Source organism: Leishmania braziliensis, chromosome 9 (assembly GCF_000002845.2).
Source record: "Leishmania braziliensis MHOM/BR/75/M2904 complete genome, chromosome 9".
NCBI lineage: Eukaryota > Euglenozoa > Kinetoplastea > Trypanosomatida > Trypanosomatidae > Leishmania > Leishmania braziliensis.
The window spans coordinates 129,001-150,282 of record NC_009301.2 but is presented as its reverse complement, the minus strand read 5'-3'; the positions used below and the strand labels follow the sequence as shown (position 1 = coordinate 150,282).

At 61.3% G+C, this 21,282-nt stretch overlaps 7 protein-coding genes across 7 annotated transcripts; all 7 read right to left on the bottom strand.

Annotated features, from left to right (window-relative positions):
• Position 1: 1 nt before the first annotated feature.
• On the bottom strand, positions 2–706 carry LBRM_09_0410 (putative protein kinase; the record flags this gene model as incomplete). The annotated part of the gene is made up of 1 exon (XM_001562607.1): positions 2–706. A coding segment is annotated over one exon (705 nt), but the record flags the coding sequence as incomplete, so codon positions are not given.
• Positions 707–1,856: 1,150 nt separating this feature from the next.
• On the bottom strand, positions 1,857–7,853 carry LBRM_09_0400 (conserved hypothetical protein; the record flags this gene model as incomplete). Its single annotated transcript, XM_001562606.1, has 1 exon — positions 1,857–7,853. One exon carries the CDS (start codon positions 7,851–7,853, stop codon positions 1,857–1,859), a length of 5,997 nt encoding a protein of 1,998 aa, XP_001562656.1.
• Positions 7,854–8,901: 1,048 nt separating this feature from the next.
• LBRM_09_0390 (conserved hypothetical protein) lies at positions 8,902–10,296 on the bottom strand (the record flags this gene model as incomplete). The annotated part of the gene is made up of 1 exon (XM_001562605.1): positions 8,902–10,296. The coding sequence occupies one exon, from the start codon at positions 10,294–10,296 to the stop codon at positions 8,902–8,904; it is 1,395 nt and encodes a 464-aa protein (XP_001562655.1).
• A 729-nt stretch (positions 10,297–11,025) lies between these two features.
• On the bottom strand, positions 11,026–11,553 carry LBRM_09_0380 (conserved hypothetical protein; the record flags this gene model as incomplete). The annotated part of the gene is made up of 1 exon (XM_001562604.1): positions 11,026–11,553. One exon carries the CDS (start codon positions 11,551–11,553, stop codon positions 11,026–11,028), a length of 528 nt encoding a protein of 175 aa, XP_001562654.1.
• Positions 11,554–12,675: 1,122 nt separating this feature from the next.
• LBRM_09_0370 (hypothetical protein) lies at positions 12,676–12,939 on the bottom strand (the record flags this gene model as incomplete). The annotated part of the gene is made up of 1 exon (XM_001562603.1): positions 12,676–12,939. The coding sequence occupies one exon, from the start codon at positions 12,937–12,939 to the stop codon at positions 12,676–12,678; it is 264 nt and encodes an 87-aa protein (XP_001562653.1).
• A 3,883-nt stretch (positions 12,940–16,822) lies between these two features.
• On the bottom strand, positions 16,823–17,452 carry LBRM_09_0360 (conserved hypothetical protein; the record flags this gene model as incomplete). The annotated part of the gene is made up of 1 exon (XM_001562602.1): positions 16,823–17,452. One exon carries the CDS (start codon positions 17,450–17,452, stop codon positions 16,823–16,825), a length of 630 nt encoding a protein of 209 aa, XP_001562652.1.
• Positions 17,453–18,250: 798 nt separating this feature from the next.
• On the bottom strand, positions 18,251–21,130 carry LBRM_09_0350 (putative DNA photolyase; the record flags this gene model as incomplete). Its single annotated transcript, XM_001562601.1, has 1 exon — positions 18,251–21,130. One exon carries the CDS (start codon positions 21,128–21,130, stop codon positions 18,251–18,253), a length of 2,880 nt encoding a protein of 959 aa, XP_001562651.1.
• Positions 21,131–21,282: the final 152 nt, after the last annotated feature.

Below are 21,282 nucleotides of genomic sequence, written 5' to 3'. Positions count from 1 at the left end.
AGGTAGCGGTGTTGAAGGGCCCGTGCTTCATGATCCAGTCCAGCAGGCAGGGGCCGTACTTGGGCATGACGATGCACATGTGGCCGCTGTCGTTCTGGAAGTAGCGCTGAATCTTCATTAGCGGGAAGCGGTCGGCGGGGTCCGCCTGGCGCACCTTCTCCATGAACTGGATCTCGATCTTGGCGTCGCGCGTGTACTTGGGCACGTTGCGCACGATCTTCACTGCGCAGTACTCTTTGCGCTTGCGGTCCCACGACTCGACCACCTTGCCGAAGGTGCCCTCGCCCAGCAGCGAGAGGATCTTGAAGCGCTGCGTCGACACGTCGATGTCCTCGCCGAGCACCACGTAGAAGTGGCCCTCCTCCATGTTCTGGTGCGGCAGCGCGTACGTCACCTTCTTTTTCTTGGGCGGCGGCGCCATCACCTCCACCACCTGGTTTGGCGCGGTGTTCGGCACCGCCGTGCCATCCTGGCGGCGCTGCTGCACATTGTCCGTTGCGGTGGCTTCATCAAAACCCCGCTTGCTACCCGATCGCCGCGCGTCGCTCTGGCTGCGCGACATCTGCTTCACATGGTCCAGCGCCTTGTTGGGTAGCGCCGTGGTCCCGGAGGCGGCAGCGTTAGCCTGCGCCTGAGAGTACACATGCAGCCCAGACCGCACAGCAGCAGCACCACCGCCATCAGCAGCTGCCAACGATGAGTCCATCCTTCTGCGCGCTGTTGTTGACTCGACGGGGGCCCCCTCCTTACGTTATTCGGTCGTCTCGATGATGCGCGTGCGTTGCTTCAAACGCAATAGAGAAGCGGAAAAAATGGGGGAGAGGGCGGAGGGGAGGGGGGGGGGGGGAAACGTAGAAGTGCAAACAAGGGAAAGGAGCCAACGAGGGGCTGCGACGATACAAGAGAGGGGGGGGGAGACGGTCTACGGCACGGTATATCAATACGTCCACACACGGCGGCTAAGAGAGAAATCAGGTGGAGAGAAGAGGCGAAAGGAGGGGGTCGGGCTACAGAGTTCTACCTAGTAGAGACTCGACGGGGGCACAGATCGCGAGCGAGACGCCGAGGCAGTACTCGCGACAACAGTGATCTCCACTACTCGTGCACGAGGTAAGGCTACCGGTGAGGGGGAGGAGGAGAAGTCATGTAAAGTGGCTCTTGTTGGCGTGTTTGCGGCGGGCGCGCACGTACGGGTGACTGTGAGTTCTTGTGCTCTTTATTGAGTGGGTGGGACGCAGCGGGCCGGCGTGTCGACGTGTAGGTGCGTATGTGTGAATGCTGATGGGAGAGAGAACGGAGATGCATGAGGGGGAGGCGAGTACACGGGAAGGCGCCATAGGGGTAGAGAGGTAGGCAAGCCGTGCGTTGTGCTCGTGGATGTGTTTTATGGGAGGTGGAGGCGCAACAGCTGAGGGGGAGAGCCAAAGCAGAAAGGCGCTGCACTGGAGAGAAGTCGCTCCTCAGTCCCCCCCCCTCCCGTCTTTCGCCTCGCCACGTCGTTGCCGCTCACTTTCTCCGTGACAGACGCGATGGGGGAGACGACGTCCCCTGGCGTCTTTTGCAGGGCCTGTTTTCCGCTTCTCGGTGGTGCACTGCGGGTGCGTCTACGACTCAACGACTGCCGCTTCTCAGATGGGAGCGGAATAATCGCCGCCATCGACGAGGAAGTCAACCAAGACACGGCCACTGCTTGTACGTTCAAGAGAGCCAAGACCAGTAATGAAGAACAGCGTGATACAACACACGGTCATACACACACGCACACACACACACGCACACACACACAGATTGGGTGGTGGTGAATGGGCTTGCCTCACTGCGCGGCCACGGGCAAGCTCCAGTGCTCTGCATCGCCGTCACGCCGTCGAGCTGTCCACGTAGAGAACGTCACTGAATTCGTTCACGACTGTGTGCAGCAGCAACAGCGTCGGCACCGTGCGCACAGGCCACGTTGCGTACGCCGACAGAAGCCTCATCAAGCTCAGTTGATCGAGCACCTCGTAGGTTTGCAGCAGCTCTCTCTCCGCCTCCGTGACCCGGGCACTGGCGGCGGCGTGTGAGATGGCGCTGTAGGGGCTTGTCATGAATCTGTCTGGCGAGGTGCAGTGGGAGGATCTCTGGAGCGTTGCCTCAAACGTGGGGGCGGAAGAGGGCTGCGGGGCGGCGATGCGCGTGTGCACCGTGGTGAAGACAGAGGACAGGACTGCCGTGGTCTCTGCGCCCGCTTCATTCCTCGTTGTGTCACTCGCTGACGCCGCCACGGCCGATGCGCTTGTGTATCCAGCGCTGCGCAGCTGCAGGATGTAAGGCAGGTTCGCGAGCAACGGCGGCAGACGGCGCAGGTTGTGCTCGAGGAGACGCACCAGCGTGTCAACTTCAAGTCCACGTTTTCCCCAAGTGAGAGCGATGACGTGATGCAGCATGTATTGCAGAAGAACTTCCACTGGGAGAGAGCGCTCCGTCCCCAGCAAGCTACCCACCCCATCGAGCGGTATGGCAGTGGATGCGCCGGCGATGGCCTGCATACCCGGGTTGGTGTGTGTCGAGCTGGCGTAGTTCTGTTGTTGCCCCTGCGGTTGTTGGCGTTGTGGTACAGGCGCGTCGGCGCCACTGTCAGCTGCGACCGGTGTGGTGCTGTCAAAGAGTAGCGCACGACTTGAGAGGGGCCTGGGGGCGGTGAGCAGGGGAAGCAGGCGGTCACCATAGCGCAGGGAGCGCGGCAGGGAATCAGCACAGCTGCCCAGTTGCTTCACTGTGGCAGAGACGGGAGCGGAGGAGGAGGAGGAGGACAGAGGGCCACCACCACTACCTCTAACAGTGCCACTGAAACTGGCGGCACCTTCCACAGAATGCGCGGGTGGCATTCGTATCGCCGAGCTGGATACCGGCTCAGCTACGGTCATCGCGGCGGAGCTTGCTGACTGGGTAGCTATGGCGGCGTCAAGAGCGGCATCAGAGGTGGCCGTGGCCGCGAAGGATAATGTCCTCGCAGGCGCAGTGTTTTGCTCTTCCCACGCTTGCTCGTACCGCTCCAGGAGGCTCAGCTGTCGCCGCGCGTAGTCGAGGCGCTGCTTAATGACATCGGCGGAGCGGCGAAGGTACTCAGCGACCGCTTCCGGAATGTCGGCGCACTGCAAGAGAGTGTGGGCCTGCTCCTTCGCGCTGCCAACCACCGCATCATGGCTTGTCGTGAGCATGGAGGTTTCGTGTGGGTGTGCCTGGGCACGAGAGATGAGGGGGTCGCGAGGATCGGGCTCGATAAGAATGCTGGTGTTGTTCACTGCGAGTACCGGCGTGGGCGTGGTGACAGACTCGCGAGTCATGGGAGAATACGATGAATGATGCTGCGGGAGCCGCTGCCTGTGTCCGCTGCCGCTACTGAGCAGATTGCAGTGATACGACATGCGTTCAAATACCTCGTATGGAGACATACCGTAGGCAGCTGTGACTGGGGTGATGAACATGCGCGGCCGCATGAACCACGGTTGCATGGAGTGCAGAAGACTGCTGCTGCCGTTCCCGGTGTAGCTGTTCTGCATGAGAGCCGTGAAATCTGCGCTGTCGCGGAGATGGCGGGCGTGCCGTGCACACGTGCAGACGCTCTCGTCGAGGGACGGGAAGGCAAGCTGAATGGCGGGGCTGCTGCTGTAATGTCGAGGTCGATCGGGATTGAGAGTGTAATAGCCCAGCGTGTAGCCACGATGACTTCGTGTTGTCCAGCACTGAGGATGTGCCACCAGTAGTTCACACAGAGGGCATGCCGAGCCCCACGCACAGTACACTGACAGCGGGCCCGGCACTGTGAGGGGGGACATCGGCTGCGGCGCAGTGGCGGCAGCACCGGTGTCGGCCACATTCGACCGCGACGCGGATGTTGGCATGGCGTGAGTGCTGGTGCTGCTTTGACAACGTGTGGAGGCGGGGGAAACACTTTTGATGGCGGTCGTGCTCGCCACGAAGTGCAGAGACGGAGAGGGGGTTGCGTTCACCGCTGCTAATGTGCTTCTGCCGCTTCCCCACGGCCGCAGCGAGGTGTCTTGCTCATCGGTCCGGTAGCCGCCATGGGAGGAGGTATTCCCTACCGCGCTCGCGTCAGTGCTCGAAGACGGCGGCGTACGGTCAAGGACGCTACCCACCGCCGCCGTGTTGTGTGTCTTTGGCGATCCTGTTGTGCTTTCTATTGGCGCTGCCGTCTCCTCACGGCGCTCACTGCCGCCGATCACGGCGAGGGAGTGGTACTGCTCTTGTTGCTGCCGTTGATGGAGGTGCTGCTGTGTGTCCACGACGCGCTCGAGGATATGCAGCACCAGCATCGCCGGCGCCGTCTCCATGTCCAACACGGCCTCAAAAGGGTCCGTAACCGCCCCCGGCATTGCACTCGACGCACCGGTGGTGGGTCCGATGTCCATCGTCTCAAACGACATCCAACCCTCACTCGCGCTCGCTGACTCGCTAATCGTCTTCCACTGCGGGCGTGGTCTCATCACGGCGAAGCCGGAGTCCATCTCGTTGTTGCTGCCTATTCCCGCGCCCTTCTCGAGATCATGTGCTGTATAGTGTGGGCGATGGCGGCGCTTCCCATGCCTGGCAGCGTCACTATCGCCGCTTTCCTTCAGTGCGCCTACTGCGGCTGCTGCAGCCTTTCGCTTTCGCCGCTCCGCCTTCAGGCGATGGCGACGACGGCGTGCGACGGCAGCATCCATCAATGCCACCGGAGTCACCTCGCTGTGTGTGAAGCACACATACATCTCCGACGCTACAGAGATGGCACCGTTCACGCGCAGGAAGTCGATAATCTCCATCGCGAGGAAGTCCAGCCCAGCAGCTGTTGTGGCCGCCGCCTCTGCCGCCGATGCGTGAAAGGCATTCGTGCCCTCGTCGGTCATCTCGCGACTGCTGCGGAGGTCTGCCTGTGCTACCGAGGTGGCGGTCGCACCCACATCAAACCTGCTGCTCACACTGGTGGTGTTGGCGTTGTCTGCCGCTGCCGCTGCTGCGGCGGCACGGGCGTGGTGTCGCTGCACCGCCTCCAGCAAGGCGAGTTCAAGACTCCGATAAAATGAGCCCGCGCGTCGCGGCGACGGCAGTGCCTGCAGCAGCGCGTACACCGTCGACAGCGGAACGAGCTTGGAGTAGCGCCACCCCATCATCTCGAGATAGCGGTGTTGCAGCTGCTCGGTGAGCTGGTCCGCCTCAATGGTCAGCACACTGCAAGGGTGGATGCGGGAGCAGGCGGAGCGCAGACTCTGCGCCTCTTCCTGCCGCTCAGTGCCTGTGAGGTGAGACGTGGGCAGCAACAACATGCGGTTGATCAGGAGTGCCTCTGGGAGAGCGTCGAGGGTCGTGCCAGCGGAAGGGAAGGTAAGCTGCTGCTGTTCATCGTAGGCCGCGGCTATAGATTGGCCCCGGCACGGTTTTCGTAATGCAGCGGTGGCGCCCCGACCGCAGCTCGTCATGCGACTTGTCCGCTTGCTCCACACGCTACCCTCGAAGGCGCCGCCCCAGGCGCCGTTGCCGGCCCTGCACCCGCCACGCATCGTGCGGTTCCACACGTCAATACACTGCGCCACGCGCAGCACCTCGTATGCTAGCCGCACGTGCACCGCGAGCTGCTGGTACAAGGAATGTGACGATGCGGAGGCGGTGAGAGGGGACGAAGCAGCTGTAGCCTGAGATGGATCGCCGGGGCGGTTGCTGCTGTGCTCTCCGCTTCTCCCATTGGAAGGTAGTGCGGAGTGCGAGAGGACATGATCTGCATCGCGGCCATCTTCACGATGCGCGCTATCGTCACCGCCCGCGTTGTCGTCCGGATCGGCCCACCCCAGGAAGGGTCCTGAGATGCTGCCCTGTAAGGCTGCAGAAGGTGAGGACTCTCTCGAGTGATGATGATGGTGCTGCTCAATATAGCCAGAGCGCAGAGTAATGCGAGTCCCTGATGCAGCGCTGCTATCGCTGTGGCTCGTCAAGTTGGTCTTCTCGTTTGCGGTATCGCTGGCCGCAGCAGGCACGCGTGTGTGCCGGACAGCGGGTCGGGAAGGAGAAAACAAGTAGTCGTAGTTGTCAGAGGAGGCAGCGCTGCTGTCTGTATCGCCACCCCTGGGACTTGCACTGTCGGCCGGTGCCTCTGTCGTACTGAGGGCGCGATGACGGCGATCTGAAGCAGGCGAGACAGACGCCGACGCAGGCCTGCTGCCGCGCGATGCCTGTACGCCCAGTCGCGGTGATGGCGCAGTCACAGCGCTGGCGTCGGCGCGGAAAGACTCACCGGCACCTCCAGCCACGAACTGCTGTTGATGGGCCTTTTCTCCATGTGGCCGCCGCTTTTTTGCAGTCGCAGTCGCAGCGCTCGCCAGCGCCGCAGCGCCGCCGACCTTCCAGTGGTTGGTCAGCGTCTCCATGCGCTCCAGCTCTGTGGACACGTACTGACAGCGGTGTTCCTCGCGACACAGGATATTCACGAAGCACTGCGTGAAGTTCGTGATGGCGCCAACGTCCGTGTCTGGTTCCTTCATTGCTACTACGAGGAGCGCCGTACCGGAGCGGTGTGGCAATCGTAGACGATCAAGGGAGGCAAAGCTGCCGGTACTGCTGCCTGTTCTGCCGTCCTGTCCACTGACCGCGTTCGGCGCGGCAGCCCCTATTAACAACGGAAACACGAGGAAGGTGCAGTTGACCATGTTGATGGTGGTGGTGCCACACAGAGCCCCACGTAGGAGATGCATGAGGACATTCGGGGCGATGCCGACGCATGTGGCAGCGCCCGTGGTTGCAGCCAGTTGCTGCAGTTGTTGCGGGGCTCCGTTGCGACCGCCACTCGATGCCGAACCACCAACACCGCCGCCACCAGCCGCAGACCCAGCGGAAGCATTGTTCGTCTTTCGCGCGTTGGAAGGACCACTGGTGGACGAGGAGACCGCCGCTGCTCCTGCTGCTGCACCAGACAGCGGACGCCGCATGCCTCCAGGGGGTGTTTGCTGGGCTTGGGTCACTGTCCCTGGGGTGTTACCAGGTAGTCCCCTCGCTGTGAGCCCGCGGCGACCCTCTACGGCGGCTGTGCCACCGCCACCGGACGACACAGCAGACTGTCCGTGGCCGAAGCTGCCTCCACTGCCACTAAAGTGGTCGTTACCGAGCAAATAGCTCGAGGCTGGACGCCGCATTCCGCGCTGCGGTGCCACGCCTCCGCTGCTGCTGCTGACCGACGCGTTGGGATCCGGACAGGCCCCGTGATGGTGATGACTGTCCTTCGCATCCATCGTCATGGTTACGTGTATGAATGGTGACTTCTTCAGTCGACTACCGCCACTCCCGCTTATCGATAAGGCCGCCGTCTGTCCGCTGCTGGCATCGTCCGGATCCAGGCAAGTGCCACCGCTGCTGGTGTTTCCTCCAACGACGCCACCGCCCCCCTTCCTGGCTTGCTCGACATGAGATCCACGACTTCGATGATGGTCACGAGACGAAGACGTATGTGCGGTGCCGGGGGTGGAAGAGGCGTTGCTATCACCCGAAGCCTTCTTGCTCGATGCGTCTGCTGCCGCGGCGGCAGCAGACGCGGCACATCCCCCCGTTGGGGCCGAAGAACACGAAGTTGAGGGGCAGCCCTGCGCGGCCACATCGACGACAAAGGGGTCCGTGTCGGGATAGCGGAAGAGGAGCTTTTCCTTCGCGAAGAGAAAGACAGCGATAGAGGTGTTGCTCGCACAGTGGGCGGAGTTTCTCGCTAATTCAGCAGCGGCAGAGGCGGCAGAGGCGGAGGGGTCAAGGGGGTACGAGAGGAGGACGCCACTGTCACTCCCGGCTGCCACTGTTGGTTGCAGTGTCGCGTGATATTCGGGCAATGATGTCGGCATGGAAGCTCCAGTTCACACCCTAGACCATCCGTTGGTGTGAGGGATGACGGCGCCACACGACCACGGCTGTTTGAGTTTTCTGCGTGGCGAGAGAGAAGGCAGAGAGAGGGGGGAGGGGGTGCGGCTGAAGGCAGTTGGGGAGGAGAAACTGACAGATGTGAAACGTGCTGTGGTGCCTGGTAGCTCACGAAGCGGTGCACTACGGACCTTTCTGGCTCGTGCTGCTTGCGCTGTGTGTGTGTGTGCGCTCACCATAGGGAAAAGAGGGAGGAGGAGGAGGAGGAGGGGGTTCAGGGGCCTTGAGCATATACAGTACCTTTTTTGGGCCTTGGCAACCAAAGACCCCAGAGACGAAGCCCCCATGTGCAATGTGGAAGTGGGTGCCTTGGAGGGACCGCCGTGCGCGGGTGGGTGGAGGGAGTTGACAGGGCTGAGTTGGCCAGCGGGGGCAAGCCCGTAGGAGCACGTGCTTATGTGTCTGCGCGTATGACTGTGTATGTGTGACGTTGCACGATAAGGCGGGGAGACAAGGTGAGGCGGAAGGGAGGGTGGGGGTGGTGGTGGTGGGGTAAAACGCTGGTGGTGTTCCTCGACTTCCTCTCAGGGGGTGGGGCGCATGCACCATTACTGCGTACACAGCGCAGGTGGGTGGCGCCCCCCTTCTCAGCCAACAATACATACAGCGGCCGATCAATCAAGCACACTCTTGATTGATCGGCCGCTGCTTGTGCTTCGTTCTTGACCTTCACTTTCTTCAGTGCATTCGACACTTTGGAGTTTAACGACGCACAGGCCCTCCAAAATTACATGCAAAGTCACGGATGAGAGAGAGAGGAGGAGAGGGCGGGGAGGGGGCACCGATAGCGGTAAGCACACCAACCATTGCCGTCGCCGTTCTCTCACTTTCTCTTGCACCACCGCCTTCCTTGTCCAGCTCCGCGAGAGAAGCACGAAAGTCTGCGCTCAGACCCGCGTGGGCGGGGGGGGGGGGGAAGCGCATGCGCCAGCACGAAGAGGGGGGGAGGGAAGGAGCCCACTGCGCGAGCGGCTACAGCGACTTTCTAGTTTGTAGAGCTATCAGTATGTCGTCAGGCGTCATAACCGTCCCGTCACCACCTTCGCCGCTGCTGCGTTTCAGCAGTGCCGCTACGGTGTCTACAACCTGTTTGTACTTGGTGGCCATGCCGGCCAGTCGACGCAGCTTCGTGTTCGCCTCGTCAAGCAGTCGGTCGCGCTGCTCTAACGACTCCTGCGACTCCTTCGAAACCCGCTCGTGCGTGCGGCTCTGTTCCTCCACCTTGGCGCGCCACGCATCGACCTCGCCACGGTGCCGCGCCTCCTGCTGTTGCTGCTGTTGAAGCGTGGCCTTCACCTCCTGCTCCTTTTGTTGAAGCAGCTGGCGGAGCTGCTGAAGCTGCGTACCACGTGCTGTCACGTCCTCTGTGAGGCGGGCCACCCGTGCGGCTTGCGACGAGGTCCCGTTACCGAAGTGCGTGCCGAGTCCGTCGCTGCTTTCTCCAGCTGGTGCCGCCTCGGTCCCCCTCTTGTGGGTGCGACTATCCCCGTCGTTGTCTGACGCATCGTGCCACCGCTTTACCCCACTGGCGCGTTGCATTAGCCGCCGCGTGGCCGCCTCCACACCCACCGCGGCTGCTTTCTTGTCCGCCGTCTGCATCAGCTGCAGTGCTAGGCGGATGTCCTTGATGCTTTGCTGCACCACGACTGCCATCTCGGCAGAGAGCAGTGCAGGCTGCTGACTCGGCAGCACACTCGCACGTCGGCTACCCTCCTCTCTGTTCGTGGACAGGGCTGATTGCACAAAGATGCGGTGCTCCACCTCTGTGAGGACATCCTCTGCGATGGCCGACACGGCAAACGGCTCGACACACTCGCCAACGTAGACGGCCAGCAGCCACTGCTGACCTTCTTCAGCCGCTGCTGCGGCAAAGTCAGCGCAAGCGGCAGACCCACTCCCGTCGTGGGCCACCTTCGCTGCCTTAGGTTGTGGCTTCGGCACGACACCGACGACACGCCCTACGCGGTATCGCTGCAACACGTCCGATCCTCCGTCAACCGAATTCGTCGGTCTTGGGCCATTGCTTCTCTGTTGTTGCTGCTGCTCTTGCAGCGCCGCCATGTTGGCTGCGTGCACGTACTTATTGTCATCAAGCAGTGCCCTCTGCCGCCGCGCCGGCACGAGGACGCGCACCAGCGTGTTGAGAAGAAGTGAGCGGACGTGGACATCCGTGAGGATGGCACCTACGACGGGGCCAATGAACGACGTGGTCGGCGTCGATGACGACGCAGAGGCTACAGCTGATCCGTTGGGAGGCGATGCGGTCGCGGTCGTCTGAAGGAGGAGTTGAGCAGCGAGCGAGAGCACACCCTCGACATCGCCACGCAGCAACTGACACTCCTTTGCCAGCGCGTAGGTTGCAGGCATTACAGCAGTAGTCGATGAAGTGACGGCACACGGGGTGCGTGTGTGTGTGCGTTTGGGGGGGGGGAGGGGTGGCGTGAGCGAGAGTGAGAGAGGGCGGATGGACAGAGAGAGGGGGAGAGAGGCGTCGTGTTTTTGTGCGTGGGTGAGTGTGTGGGCGCACGCCGCTGGGTGACAATACTCGCCTATTTTTACTGCGACAACAATGCAGGAGGGAGAGGGGGGAGAGGGAGGGGGGTGAGGGATCGACAGTGAAGAAGGGAAAGCGCCAGGAGTGGCATACGGATCGAGGCATAGACGAGGGCCGTAGACGCCGACATGTCACTGAGGACGCCACGAAACACGTGCCTCACAGCTGCATCCCCCTTCCGAGCTCATGGCCGCACTTTCCTTTTTATGCTTCGCACTTTTCGTTCCGCAACGACACACACTTGCGTGCCGCGCTGCGCTGCTTGTGCGCAGAGCCGGGGAGGGGAGCGACGGGATGATGGGGAGGAGGAGGCCGACCGGGGTACCCTTTCCTTTCCATTTCTTGACCTTCACTATCCATCCTCTGCGCACAGAATCGCGCGCTCTCTCTCTCTCTGCATTGACGCTCGTGGGCTGCATGACTTTGCACACCAGTGCGTGAGCGTGCGGCTCGACGGAGAAGGTCTGTAGCCGATGTGACCCGAAAGGGGTGTGGGTTGTCTTTGTCGCCTCTGTTTCCTTCGACTGCGCGCCGGTGCCTCCTTAGCGGATCTCTCTCGTTGGCCGTGCCTGACTGGGCGCGGTGTAGAAGAGGTACCCAACAAGCCACAGAAGGGACACCGCGGCCAAGGCGCAGGCCCACAGGAAGTAAAGGTGGTCCGCCCCGCCCTTGTCCCGCAAGTTCACGAAGTACCGCACAAACCAGTTCGGCGCGAGGCGCGCGAGCACGTTCGTGCGCTCGTATGGAAGCTCGACATCTTCGTTCTCCTTTTCGAACTGCCGCTGCCACGCGGCGGTGCGCAGCCGCAGCGTACCGCCGGACTCCCCAAAGACAGACGCGTACGGGTCGCCATCTCGAATGTCGCGGTAGTCTGTCACACGCTGAAAGAAGCGGCGATCCGCTGCGCCTCTCTGGGTGTGCAGCTCACGCATGTGCTGCGTGTACTCCCAGTCCAGCTGCTGCTGGCGCGCCATATCCGCGGCGTTGGCAGGGTTCGCGTAGAAGAGCTGTTGCGAGATGGTGTTCTGTTGCGCCGGCCGGCCGCTCTTGAGTGTTTCTGGAAAAGCCATCGCCGCCTCCTTCTGGCGTTGCACCGAAGACTGCAGCGGACGCGTCGAAGTTGACGAGAGCGCGCCAGAGCGTGCAAAAGGCGTGTCGGTTGTCCTCGCGCCGCGATTGCCAGCACCGTCAAGTGTGCCTTGCGATCGCGCTGCGGACTTCTTGCGACGCATTGCATCGAAGGTCGAGTACGCCATGGTGCGCCTCTGGAGGCGGCACAGGGGAAAGGGGCCCGCGCTTGCAGACGACAACCCTGCCACACTGACCAGGCCGCGCCACACAGTCGACGTCGCGTAGGCAATAGGGGAGGAACTGCGGACAGCAATGCCGCCGGTGCAGACGAGACGGGGACAACACGACATGCGACGGGCCTCAACGGGTGCGCAAGACAGAGCCGCTGCGGGCTTACGTAACGTGGAGGGAGGAAGGGAGGTACAGCGACACGCGACCCCTCGTATCAGCCGCTGCTTGCTTACCTTCTGCTGGTGTTAGGCACGCACTCCCGTCCCCTTAGGCAATACTTTCTAATAGTTGTTGCTGCAACGCACGTGTGTGTGTATTGTGTGCGCGTGGCAGAGCGGCGTGAAGAAGAGCACGCTCGTGTCGCCACCACTATGCACGAACGCGCACGCGAGAACGTCCAGAGAAAAGCGGAGGGAAGAGAGGAGGAGAACATGTGCGAATGACAAGAGGGAGTGAGGGTGAGGGGGGAGGGGGTGGTGAAGGCGATGGGCAACTCACAGTTGTGTATCACTACAGCATCGAGAGAATGGAGAACGGCGGAAGTGCACTGTGGACACACGAAACAAAGCACCGAGTCATCCCCCCCTCCCCTCTGACAACGAGGGCCGCAGTCACCTCCTTCCTCTTCCTGCTTGGGTGATGCACAGTGGGCGCTGCTATGGTGGGGTGCATCCATCCTTTAAACCTGCTCTACACGTTGTTTGTTTTGCGAGGAGGTCGCACGGCGATACGGCCACCAACCTGCTTCCACCGACGCCCCCGCCATGATCATCGCCATCGTCCTCGCAGGTCACCACGCAACAATAGCCCAGCATCGGCACGTAGACACGCCTCACTCTGTTTGTTTGCTTGTGGGTAGGCGCACTGTGTGCAGTTTTGCTTCGTTGCCATCACTGGCTCTGCGCACCATCGCTAGCAGCAGACGAAGCCGTGCTGCCAGCAGCGCTATTACGAAGGTGCTTCAAGACACACGCACGGAGTGCTTGGCGCTCCTTGGCGCAGCTATCACGCTGCAGGTTGCGGTTGATCTGACCGGCTTCGATGCACTGTCCGTAGCGCCTCGACTCGTTGGGGCACTTCGTGTAGGCCATGCCGTACTTGGAGTTGAGCTCGCGGTCAATCACGATGTCCGATACATAGAAGTTGCCCTCCATGTTTGGTCGCGTCTCTCTCTCTCTCTCGCTCGCTCGCTTCTCCGGCGTCGCTCCGTCCCCTCCCTTTCCTTTCGCGATTGCGTTTTCGACTCCGCTCTTGCACACACTTACGGTGGCAGTCGCCGGCGGTTGGCGTCGACCGCGTTACCTCCCCTCGTCGAGGAAGAGAGTGGGCGAGTGACAGGGAGAAAGATGGCGGCGGTGGGTGCGCTCCGGAGCAGCCATCCGCACACATTCAAGCATGACAAGAGAGTTGAGGAGGGGGAAAGACAGCAAAAATGGGGAGGAGGTGTAAGTGAGTTGGAAGAGTGAAAGAGGAGGAGGCGGAGGGGAGAGAGAGAGGTGGGTTAGGTGCAATGATGACGCTCTATCAGTGTGGTGGGTGGGACTGGGCTGGACCGGCTCTGGAGGAGGTGCACGTTTCCTTCCTCCACCGCTATCCCTTAACCTTCTCCGCTTGGAGGAGGATTTGATGATGTGCGAGCGTTTTCAAGGCCAGCGCCGGTCCCCTTCTCGCGCTGCACTCACTGCGCCACGGCGGGTACGCGCGGGTGGTGGAGCTCAAAATACGACCCCCACTGACGTGCCACACGTACGCAGTACTCGTGATCTCCCTTCTTTTAGAGAGAGAGAGAGGACTCCTTAGCAGTTGATTGGCCCGCGAGGACGCCGCACCGCCCACATCCATCAGCCACAGGCACACACCGCCACCCTCCACCTCCCGGATATTCCTACGAAGGTCAATTGTGTTCGTCGTCCTCGGCAGAGGTCCTACACGCCGTCTGTGTGGTCGTATACGCACGCGCCTGAGCTGCTCTGCTCTAAGCTACAATGCACATCGCGCTGGTGGACGAGCAGCACTACGATGGACGCGTGCAAATGCTTCGATGTCGTGTATAGCCACGACATGCCCTGAGCTGCCGCTGCCCCAGCACGACCTGGATTGTCGTTGTAGCTGCTCACGCCAGCTTCCACTACCAGCGCCGCGGCGAGCACGTCGCATATGAGCTTAGTCTTCACGTTGTATACGTCACAGGGTGGTGGTGGTGATGGGAAGGAGGAGGGAGCGCAGGGCAAAGGGGGATGAGCAAAAGAAAGGCAGCGAAGAGAGGACAAACTTTTGGTGTTGATGGCGTGCGGCCCCCCTCCCAAGCCATTAACAGCCACGCTCGTGCCCCTGTACTGCACTGCGTGACCGATGAATACACACACACCCACACACCAGTGCGTCGCCACACTTCCGCTATCCGAACGTGGAGACGTCTGTGCTGATCAGAGACGCTACAAGGGAGTGAAAAGGGCGCGCGAGAGGAGATGGAGGTGGTGGAGGCAATGTGGGCATGCCAGAGGCGCGGAAAGATGAGCCACCGGAGGCAAAGCAGACGACTACGCGGTGAGAGGCAAACGAGAGTGCCACCCGCTGGATGAAGGAGGGAAACGTCAACCCCCCCCCCCAAAAAGAGCGGGGTGAATACGGTGATCGTGGGCAGAGTGAGCGGGAAAGGAAGGGATATATGCGCAAAGCGATTGAAAACGTTTGTGCAGATATGTTGGCACTGTGGAGGGGGGCTCCAGAGAGGAGCCACACGAGAGAGAGAGAGAGAGGGAGGGAGGCGAGACCGAAATTGGGGAGGATGTGGGAGTACGAAGTGCTCCGCCACCCCTTAGACACCACGCGATGGTGCAAAGGTGGTAGGCAGTTCCGAGAGGAGGCGCGTGTGCGGGGGGTGGGGTGGGGGGAGGACGCCAAAAATACAACGAAACGGCGACACCAACTCACACAAGGGCGCAGTTCCCCCTCAGCATAACGCCGCACCGTCTTGGTACCGACTCACCACTGAGCTAATTCTATATATAGGGAAGGGAAAGGAACACTATGCTCTGCCTCGCTCAATGTCTGTGCGTCCGATCGGAGGAGTGAGGTTCAGCTTTCTCTGTGTATACAGAGATCACGCGCCAGAAGAACTCAGGTGCCGCAAGCGTTCAAGGAGAGGAGTCGAAGGATAGCGAAGCATGAGAGAGAACGTTGACCTTCGGCACCAGGTCTCGCAAGTGCGTTACGCGATAGAATGCTCGAGCGCTAAGCTGGATAAGCCCTCTGCAACCTCTGCTCCACGAAAGAGGAATCGACGCAGGCGAAAATGAGAGAGGGAGCTGCGCGTGAAACTTCCATCCCGGCCACAGATACGAAACTGCGTTCCATAGAGGGTACTTTCCTGCTTAGCCAGTGCATGGCCACGAACAACAGGTATGAGAAGTATGGCGCATCTCCTTCAACCTATCCTGGTCTCGCCTGGTCTGGCCTTAGAAGAGGTAGAGACGCTCTTGACTCAGAGGTCAGGGAAACATGCCCATTATTGGAAGATTAGCACCTTCGTGCACCAGTCACCGGAAAATAAAGTCCGCTCACACGCGTGCGGCTCACCAGTGATACACATTGCAGGCCCAATGCAATGTTGCCACAGCCAAGAGTGCCGTTCGTCGAGGAAGGTCGACATTCACGCGGGCCTGTCCCCGTCCTCACCTCTGAAACAATAAGGGGGGGGAGGGAGAGAGAGAGAGATGACAGCAGAATCAGAGTATAGGCAAGCACATACGCATGCGTGTGGGTGCGTGTGCGTCCACTCATAGAAGAGGTGGCGTTGCTTCGCTTCGTGAACTTCAACCACCACCCGAGAGGCTCAATAGCTTTCCGAAGCCGACATGCAAGAGACGAAAAGGCGGGGGGGGGGAGGAGAGCACAGAGGGGGGAGCAAGTCTTCGGCGCGGACTCATCGACATGAACGAGTTCAATACTGCCATATTACCTTCAGAGAGAGAGAGAGGAGGAGAGCGGAAGAGAGTCAAGAGGGCTCACGACGCACGCCGGTCTTCAGCTGTTACGCGCTGTGTATCTCTGTGTCGTTGCATGTGCGCCAATGGGTGAGGGTGTACATGCGCGTGCATGTGTGTGTCTGTCTGTCCAGAGAATATGCACAAGAGGGTGCACAGAGAAAAGAAGGCAGCAGCAGCGGAAGAAACATGTGGTTCGTTTCACTTTCTGAGTGAGTGGTGTGAGAGTAGAGAGGGAAGAGGAGGGGCTGATGAGAAACCCTCGAGGCAGCCCAGCACGCTTGAACTGAAATGCACACTTCCCCCTTCCCCCACGAAAGGCCACACAGGTACGCAAGGGAAGAGGAGGCAAATGCGGCAGACGTGCGTGCCGCCGTTTGGAGTAGTTGCGGTGTGTGGTGCGCTTCTCGGTTGGGCCTGCACTGTTTGTGTGCAGCACACTGTGCAAGGGGTGGCGCTCAGGCGCTATGAGCTCAAAAGGCGCCAACCACAGCGACGCGCGTAAAAGGCGTGCGCGTGAATGTTGATGTGTCTCTGTGTTGTGCTTCTACCCCACCCCGTGTGTCGTAGGTGGGGGGGGGGGGGAGCAGGCAGAGAAGGGTAGCGGGGGGAGACTGTCCAGGGGGCTCGTGCGAAGGTGAGTTCGGGAAGAAGCAAGGATAGTCCAGATTCACATGGGTGCCATTGGCTAGGTGAGAGGCGATAACGACGTCGGGAGAAGCAGGCGGGGTGGGGCAGTTTCACAAATTTACCTCCCCCCTCTCCCCTTCTCTCTCGCGTGTGTGTGTGCGTGTGTCAATACAAGCCGCAGCAGCATACGGTAAAGAGCTCCCCCACACACACCATGATGAGACAGGAGGAGGAAACGAAGGAGAAAACACCGCATCGCTGAGCATACGCGTGTGCCTGCGTTGGAGAATGCCCCTCTACACACACGCACACACACACCCAGCAAAAGATGTGAGCGTGTGTGTGCAGCGGTGGTGAATATTACTGTACATGGACCGACAGTTCATCGGGCTGCTTACCACCGCACCGACTCCGCCCGTCATTAGGACGCACCGCTGGCCACCAGTTGCACAATGGAGCCGTAGCCGCGCCGCGCCGCATAATCGCGTGCGCGCAGCCCTGTGGTGGACGCCACGTTCGGGTCCGCCCCGTGTGCTAGTAGAAAGCGCACCGCCTCTTCACGTCCGAAAGCAGCCGCGAAGACGAGTGGCGGCGCGCGGAAGAGCCATCGCTGCTTGAACTGGATGCCATTGTAGTGCGCTGGGTCTGGCTGCCCGATGGCGTTGATGTCCGCCGCGCCTCGTATGCATGCGTCAAGGGCTACTACGTCACCGTCACACGCCGCGTGGAAGATGTCGATGGCGCTATCTTCGTCTCGGCACTGCCCGCCCTGCACACTGGCGAAGACGTCGCAGGCACGGTTGCGAAACTGTGTGGCAGTGGCGTCCGCAGCGGCCTGGTCGTCAACTCTACGCTGGAGTCGCTCTGCCTCCTCCTTGCTAAGCAGTGCGTCTTTTTCCTGCAGAAGTACGTTTTCTTGGCTGAGGGTAGCCCGGTAGGCGCGCACAGCAGCGGCGGCGATCTGGCGTTGCTCGGCGGTGGTCTGACGACTCTGTAATGCGTTCGGGTAGGGCGAAGGGGCCGTAGATGACGCGGGGGCCGTGACGGACATGGCTAGCAGGGGGGGGGAGGGGAGAAGAAGCACTGAAAGGTGTTGTGCAGGGTAGAACGGAACGCTGAGGAAGACCAGCGCGCTTGTCTGCGAGCCTGTGCGGGCGTATGTATACAGTGTACTCAGATAAGCCACACAGGGAGGAAGAGAGGGAGGGGTGAGGAGGGGGCAGTCAAGTAGATGAGGCACAGGTAACAATGACTCTACGGAGCAGCTCATGTCCACTGTTCACGTTATCAAGGTGGAGCACAGGCAGTAGAAGCCGCAGAACTGTGTGTGCATGCGCCCAGCACTCTTCTCGTTTCCCCTTTCAGCTTGACTAAACTCTGCCACCACCTGCGCTCTGGGCCCCGTCACCTTCTGCAGTGGGGCTGGCGGTTGCTCTTCTTTCGCTTTTCATTAGTCGTTGAGCTGTGGAGCGGGCTCGCCTGCTCTTCCAATACCTTGCACCCCTCTCCCTTCCTCACTCCCCCTACCCACCACGAGATGACACCCTCCCTCTGCCGCTCCTGCGCTCTCTGCGGGCCTGTGCCGTGGAGCTGCGAAGGGATGAAAAGAGCTCTTGGGTGGTGGGGAGGGGAGAGAGATGGTGGAGGCAGAAAGACAGCAGCCCAAGAAGACAGCGATACTCCCCAGACACGCATACACCGGTACGCGGGTGTTCTCCCGCTTACCCTCACTGGCCACCGCGTGAACACAGATCTGCGAAGCACGCAGTAAAAGGAGAGGCACACCGACGCACCACGGAGGCGGATTGTCGAGTGACGCATGCGGAAAGCAGCGGTAGGTCGAACACTTCTACACTACGACCCTCTTCAAGGTTAACCCCGCCGCAGCTGCAGCTGCGGGTGCGGCAGACTTCCGTGGGGCTGCCGCCTCCACGAGGGAGAGGTGCTTCGCCTTCTCGTCGTCGTCTTCGATACCTGCGAAGGCGGAGGCTGGCAGCATTGCCGCCCATTCCTGCAGCTGCACGTACGTGGGCGACACAGCGGCGTTGTACTCCTCGGGCTGCATCACGGCGCTGCCGTACCGCAGTGCTTCCGTGTACCCAGGTCCTTTCACTATGCCCTGCGGGTAGTACGCAGTGAGCTCAGCGGCAGACAGACTGCGCTGCGCCCCTTGCCACAGCTTAAGTGGATAGGGGTAGTTCTTGCCAAGGTACACGCCGTGCATCGCCTGCATGCGCTCTGTCAGCACGTGTGGGCGATGCACGTACACCGGCGGCACCTTCGATAGCTGCGGCAGCCACTTCTTGACGTAGATGCCGGTCTGGTCGTGTTGATGAGCGAGGTAGTACACGCTGCGGACAGGTTCGCCGAAGTCGTCGAGAATAAGCCCGCAGCTGTACGCGTAGTTGCCGTAGCAGACAAATGGGTCGTAGTCAAGGGAGCAGCGCTCCATCCACTCGGCGCCAAGGCGCCAGTCTTGCCCGTAGCCACGGGTGAGCAGCCACGCCAGAGCCTGCCGCCCCTCGTGCGCGACGAAGCCTGTCCCCACCAACTCCCGCATCGCGGCATCTGCGAAGGGGATGCCAGTCAATCCATTGCACCACCGTTGCACCACCTTGCGATCATGACGCCAGTCCGGTACGTCGTCCGTGTGCTCAGGGTGCGGTCCGTAGGAGAAGAAGAGCCGGTCACCGAAGCGCAGGCCCATCCAATGCCAGTAGTCCCGCCGAGAAAGCCGCAGCAACCCCTCGCGGAACTGCTGCTGCACAAATGCATCGCGCTGGTTCGCCTGCGCGAACTCACGCAGGACTTCGTAGTACTTGCGCGGTGACAGAGCGCCAAGCGCGATGTACGGTGACACGCGCGCCAGCTTCTGCGAGTACATCTTCGTGTTAGTGCGCCGCTCCCGTCCGTAGCGTAGCAGCGAGGTCACGCCGCCCTGCGCCAGCCAGTCCTGCAGGCGCACCAGTGCCGCGTCTTCGCCGGCGTCCGGGTGGGACGACTGGGTGGCGATCACTTCCTGAAAGGCGAAGTCTGTCCCGCGGACGGCGGAGACACTGTAGCCGAGGTCCTCAAGCCGAGGTAGAGCTCCCCGCAAAACGGACGACCCCACTCGCCCGTACCGCTCCTCTTCCGTGGGCAGCAGGGCGGCCGTTTGCCAGGTAAGAGGCAGCTCCGCCAGCAGCGCAGTCGCCTTGTTGTACGGCTCAGTCGGCCGGATCAGGCTCACCGTGACATCGTCGTGGTACCACCGCTCGCCCTCCTTCATGGCCGCCAGCGGTGTCGGCAAGTCGTCGAGGTGTACTAGCGTTGATTGCCAGAGACAGTGCACCTCCGGCAGAGCAGCCGCGGTGCGGTTGCGCGAGGGCGCGCTACTGCCGCGGTAGTACGGGTGCTGTTGCCCACCGGCACCGCTGCTAGCGTGCTCCACGACAGCGATCAGGGGATCGTCTTCATCGGCTGCGAAGCCACAGGACACGTCAAGCGCTGCCGACGCTACTTGCCCAACTGCACCCGCTACCACAGCCTCGTCAGTCACTTCTTCGCGCGACACCCACGTTCCTGCCCGGAGTCGACGCACCATCAACTCCTGCACACGTCGCTCGTGGGGGGCGTACTGAGTTGTCATGAGAACATGCATCGCCCCCAGCTCCACGGCCAGGCGGGGAACGTGCTCCTCTGGCCGACCGCAGCGAACGAGGAGGGGCACATGCAGCGTGCCCTCCAGCTTGACGCGCAGCGCCGCCACCGTATCGAGCAGGAACTGCGCCCGCTGAGGGCTCTGACGGAAAAAGCCACCGACAACGCTCGGCTGCGCAAAAGTTCGATAGTCGAGCACACAAACGCCAATGACGGAAACAGGGCCGCCTGTCTTGATGGCCGCCGCCCTGGCGCACCCCGAGGCAAACGCCAAGAGGTGGTTGTCGTGAACCCGCAGGTCGGTAGAGGAGAAGACGACGAGGATGCAGCGACTGTGAGGCTGTGGGCCCGCAGATGGTGATACTGCCTGCATGGCGTCAGACGACCGCAGCTGCGCGTCTGGCGCTGTGCAAGCGCCAAGGTACAGTCGGTCTTGCTCCGCAAGATAGCTGTGCCGATTAAGAAGGCGCACCGCTGGCTGTGGTGCGACTGCCAAGTTCCTGCTCGTTGTTTCTGCAGTGGAGGCAGATGCTTCGCCCTCTCCCCCGCAGCTGTGCAGCAGTGGCTGTGTGTTTGCCGCCAAGTCACCCTTTTTATCAGGGATGATGAGCGGTGGCCTCACCACGTCTGGCGTGTTTTGCAGTCGCACATGGTGACCCTTCAGGGAGGCGAGCAGCTGCTCATCACGCTCGGCGTCGTCTCCGTACTCGATGCCGTCGTCTTGGTGACCACTGTCTGCCCCCGCTTCTAGCTCTGCCTTCTCCCAGCCGCGTGCCGATGTAAAGCTGGAGTCGTGGTGTAGCGCACCCACCTCTTGCGCCAGATCCGTTGCAAGGTCAGCGACATCTTCAGGCGACACAAACGGTGGCGACGGTGAGACCTGTGGACGCTGACCTGCAAAGGTGCCGTCACTGTGCGGGCCGTCTTCTGCCACCGCTGCTGTCTTGTCAACATGGCCAACCATTGCGTCCGAGAGCGGCGGTGTGACGCCTTGAGTGGCGCCAAGGAGCTCGACATCGGTCCCTTCAACTTGGTGCAGGTACTGCTGAAGCTCAGCCCACCCCTCTGCAGTGATTTCGACAGGCGACATCGAAGATGCAGTCGGTGGTGGTGGCGGCGGCGGCAGCGGCGGGGCTGGTGGCGCGGCGGATAGGTGGACTGCTGAGGGTGAGTTGTGCTCGCTGTCCACGTCGTCGTTCAGTAGGGAAGGGCCATCGAAGTACACAGCGGCATTCCTCGCAG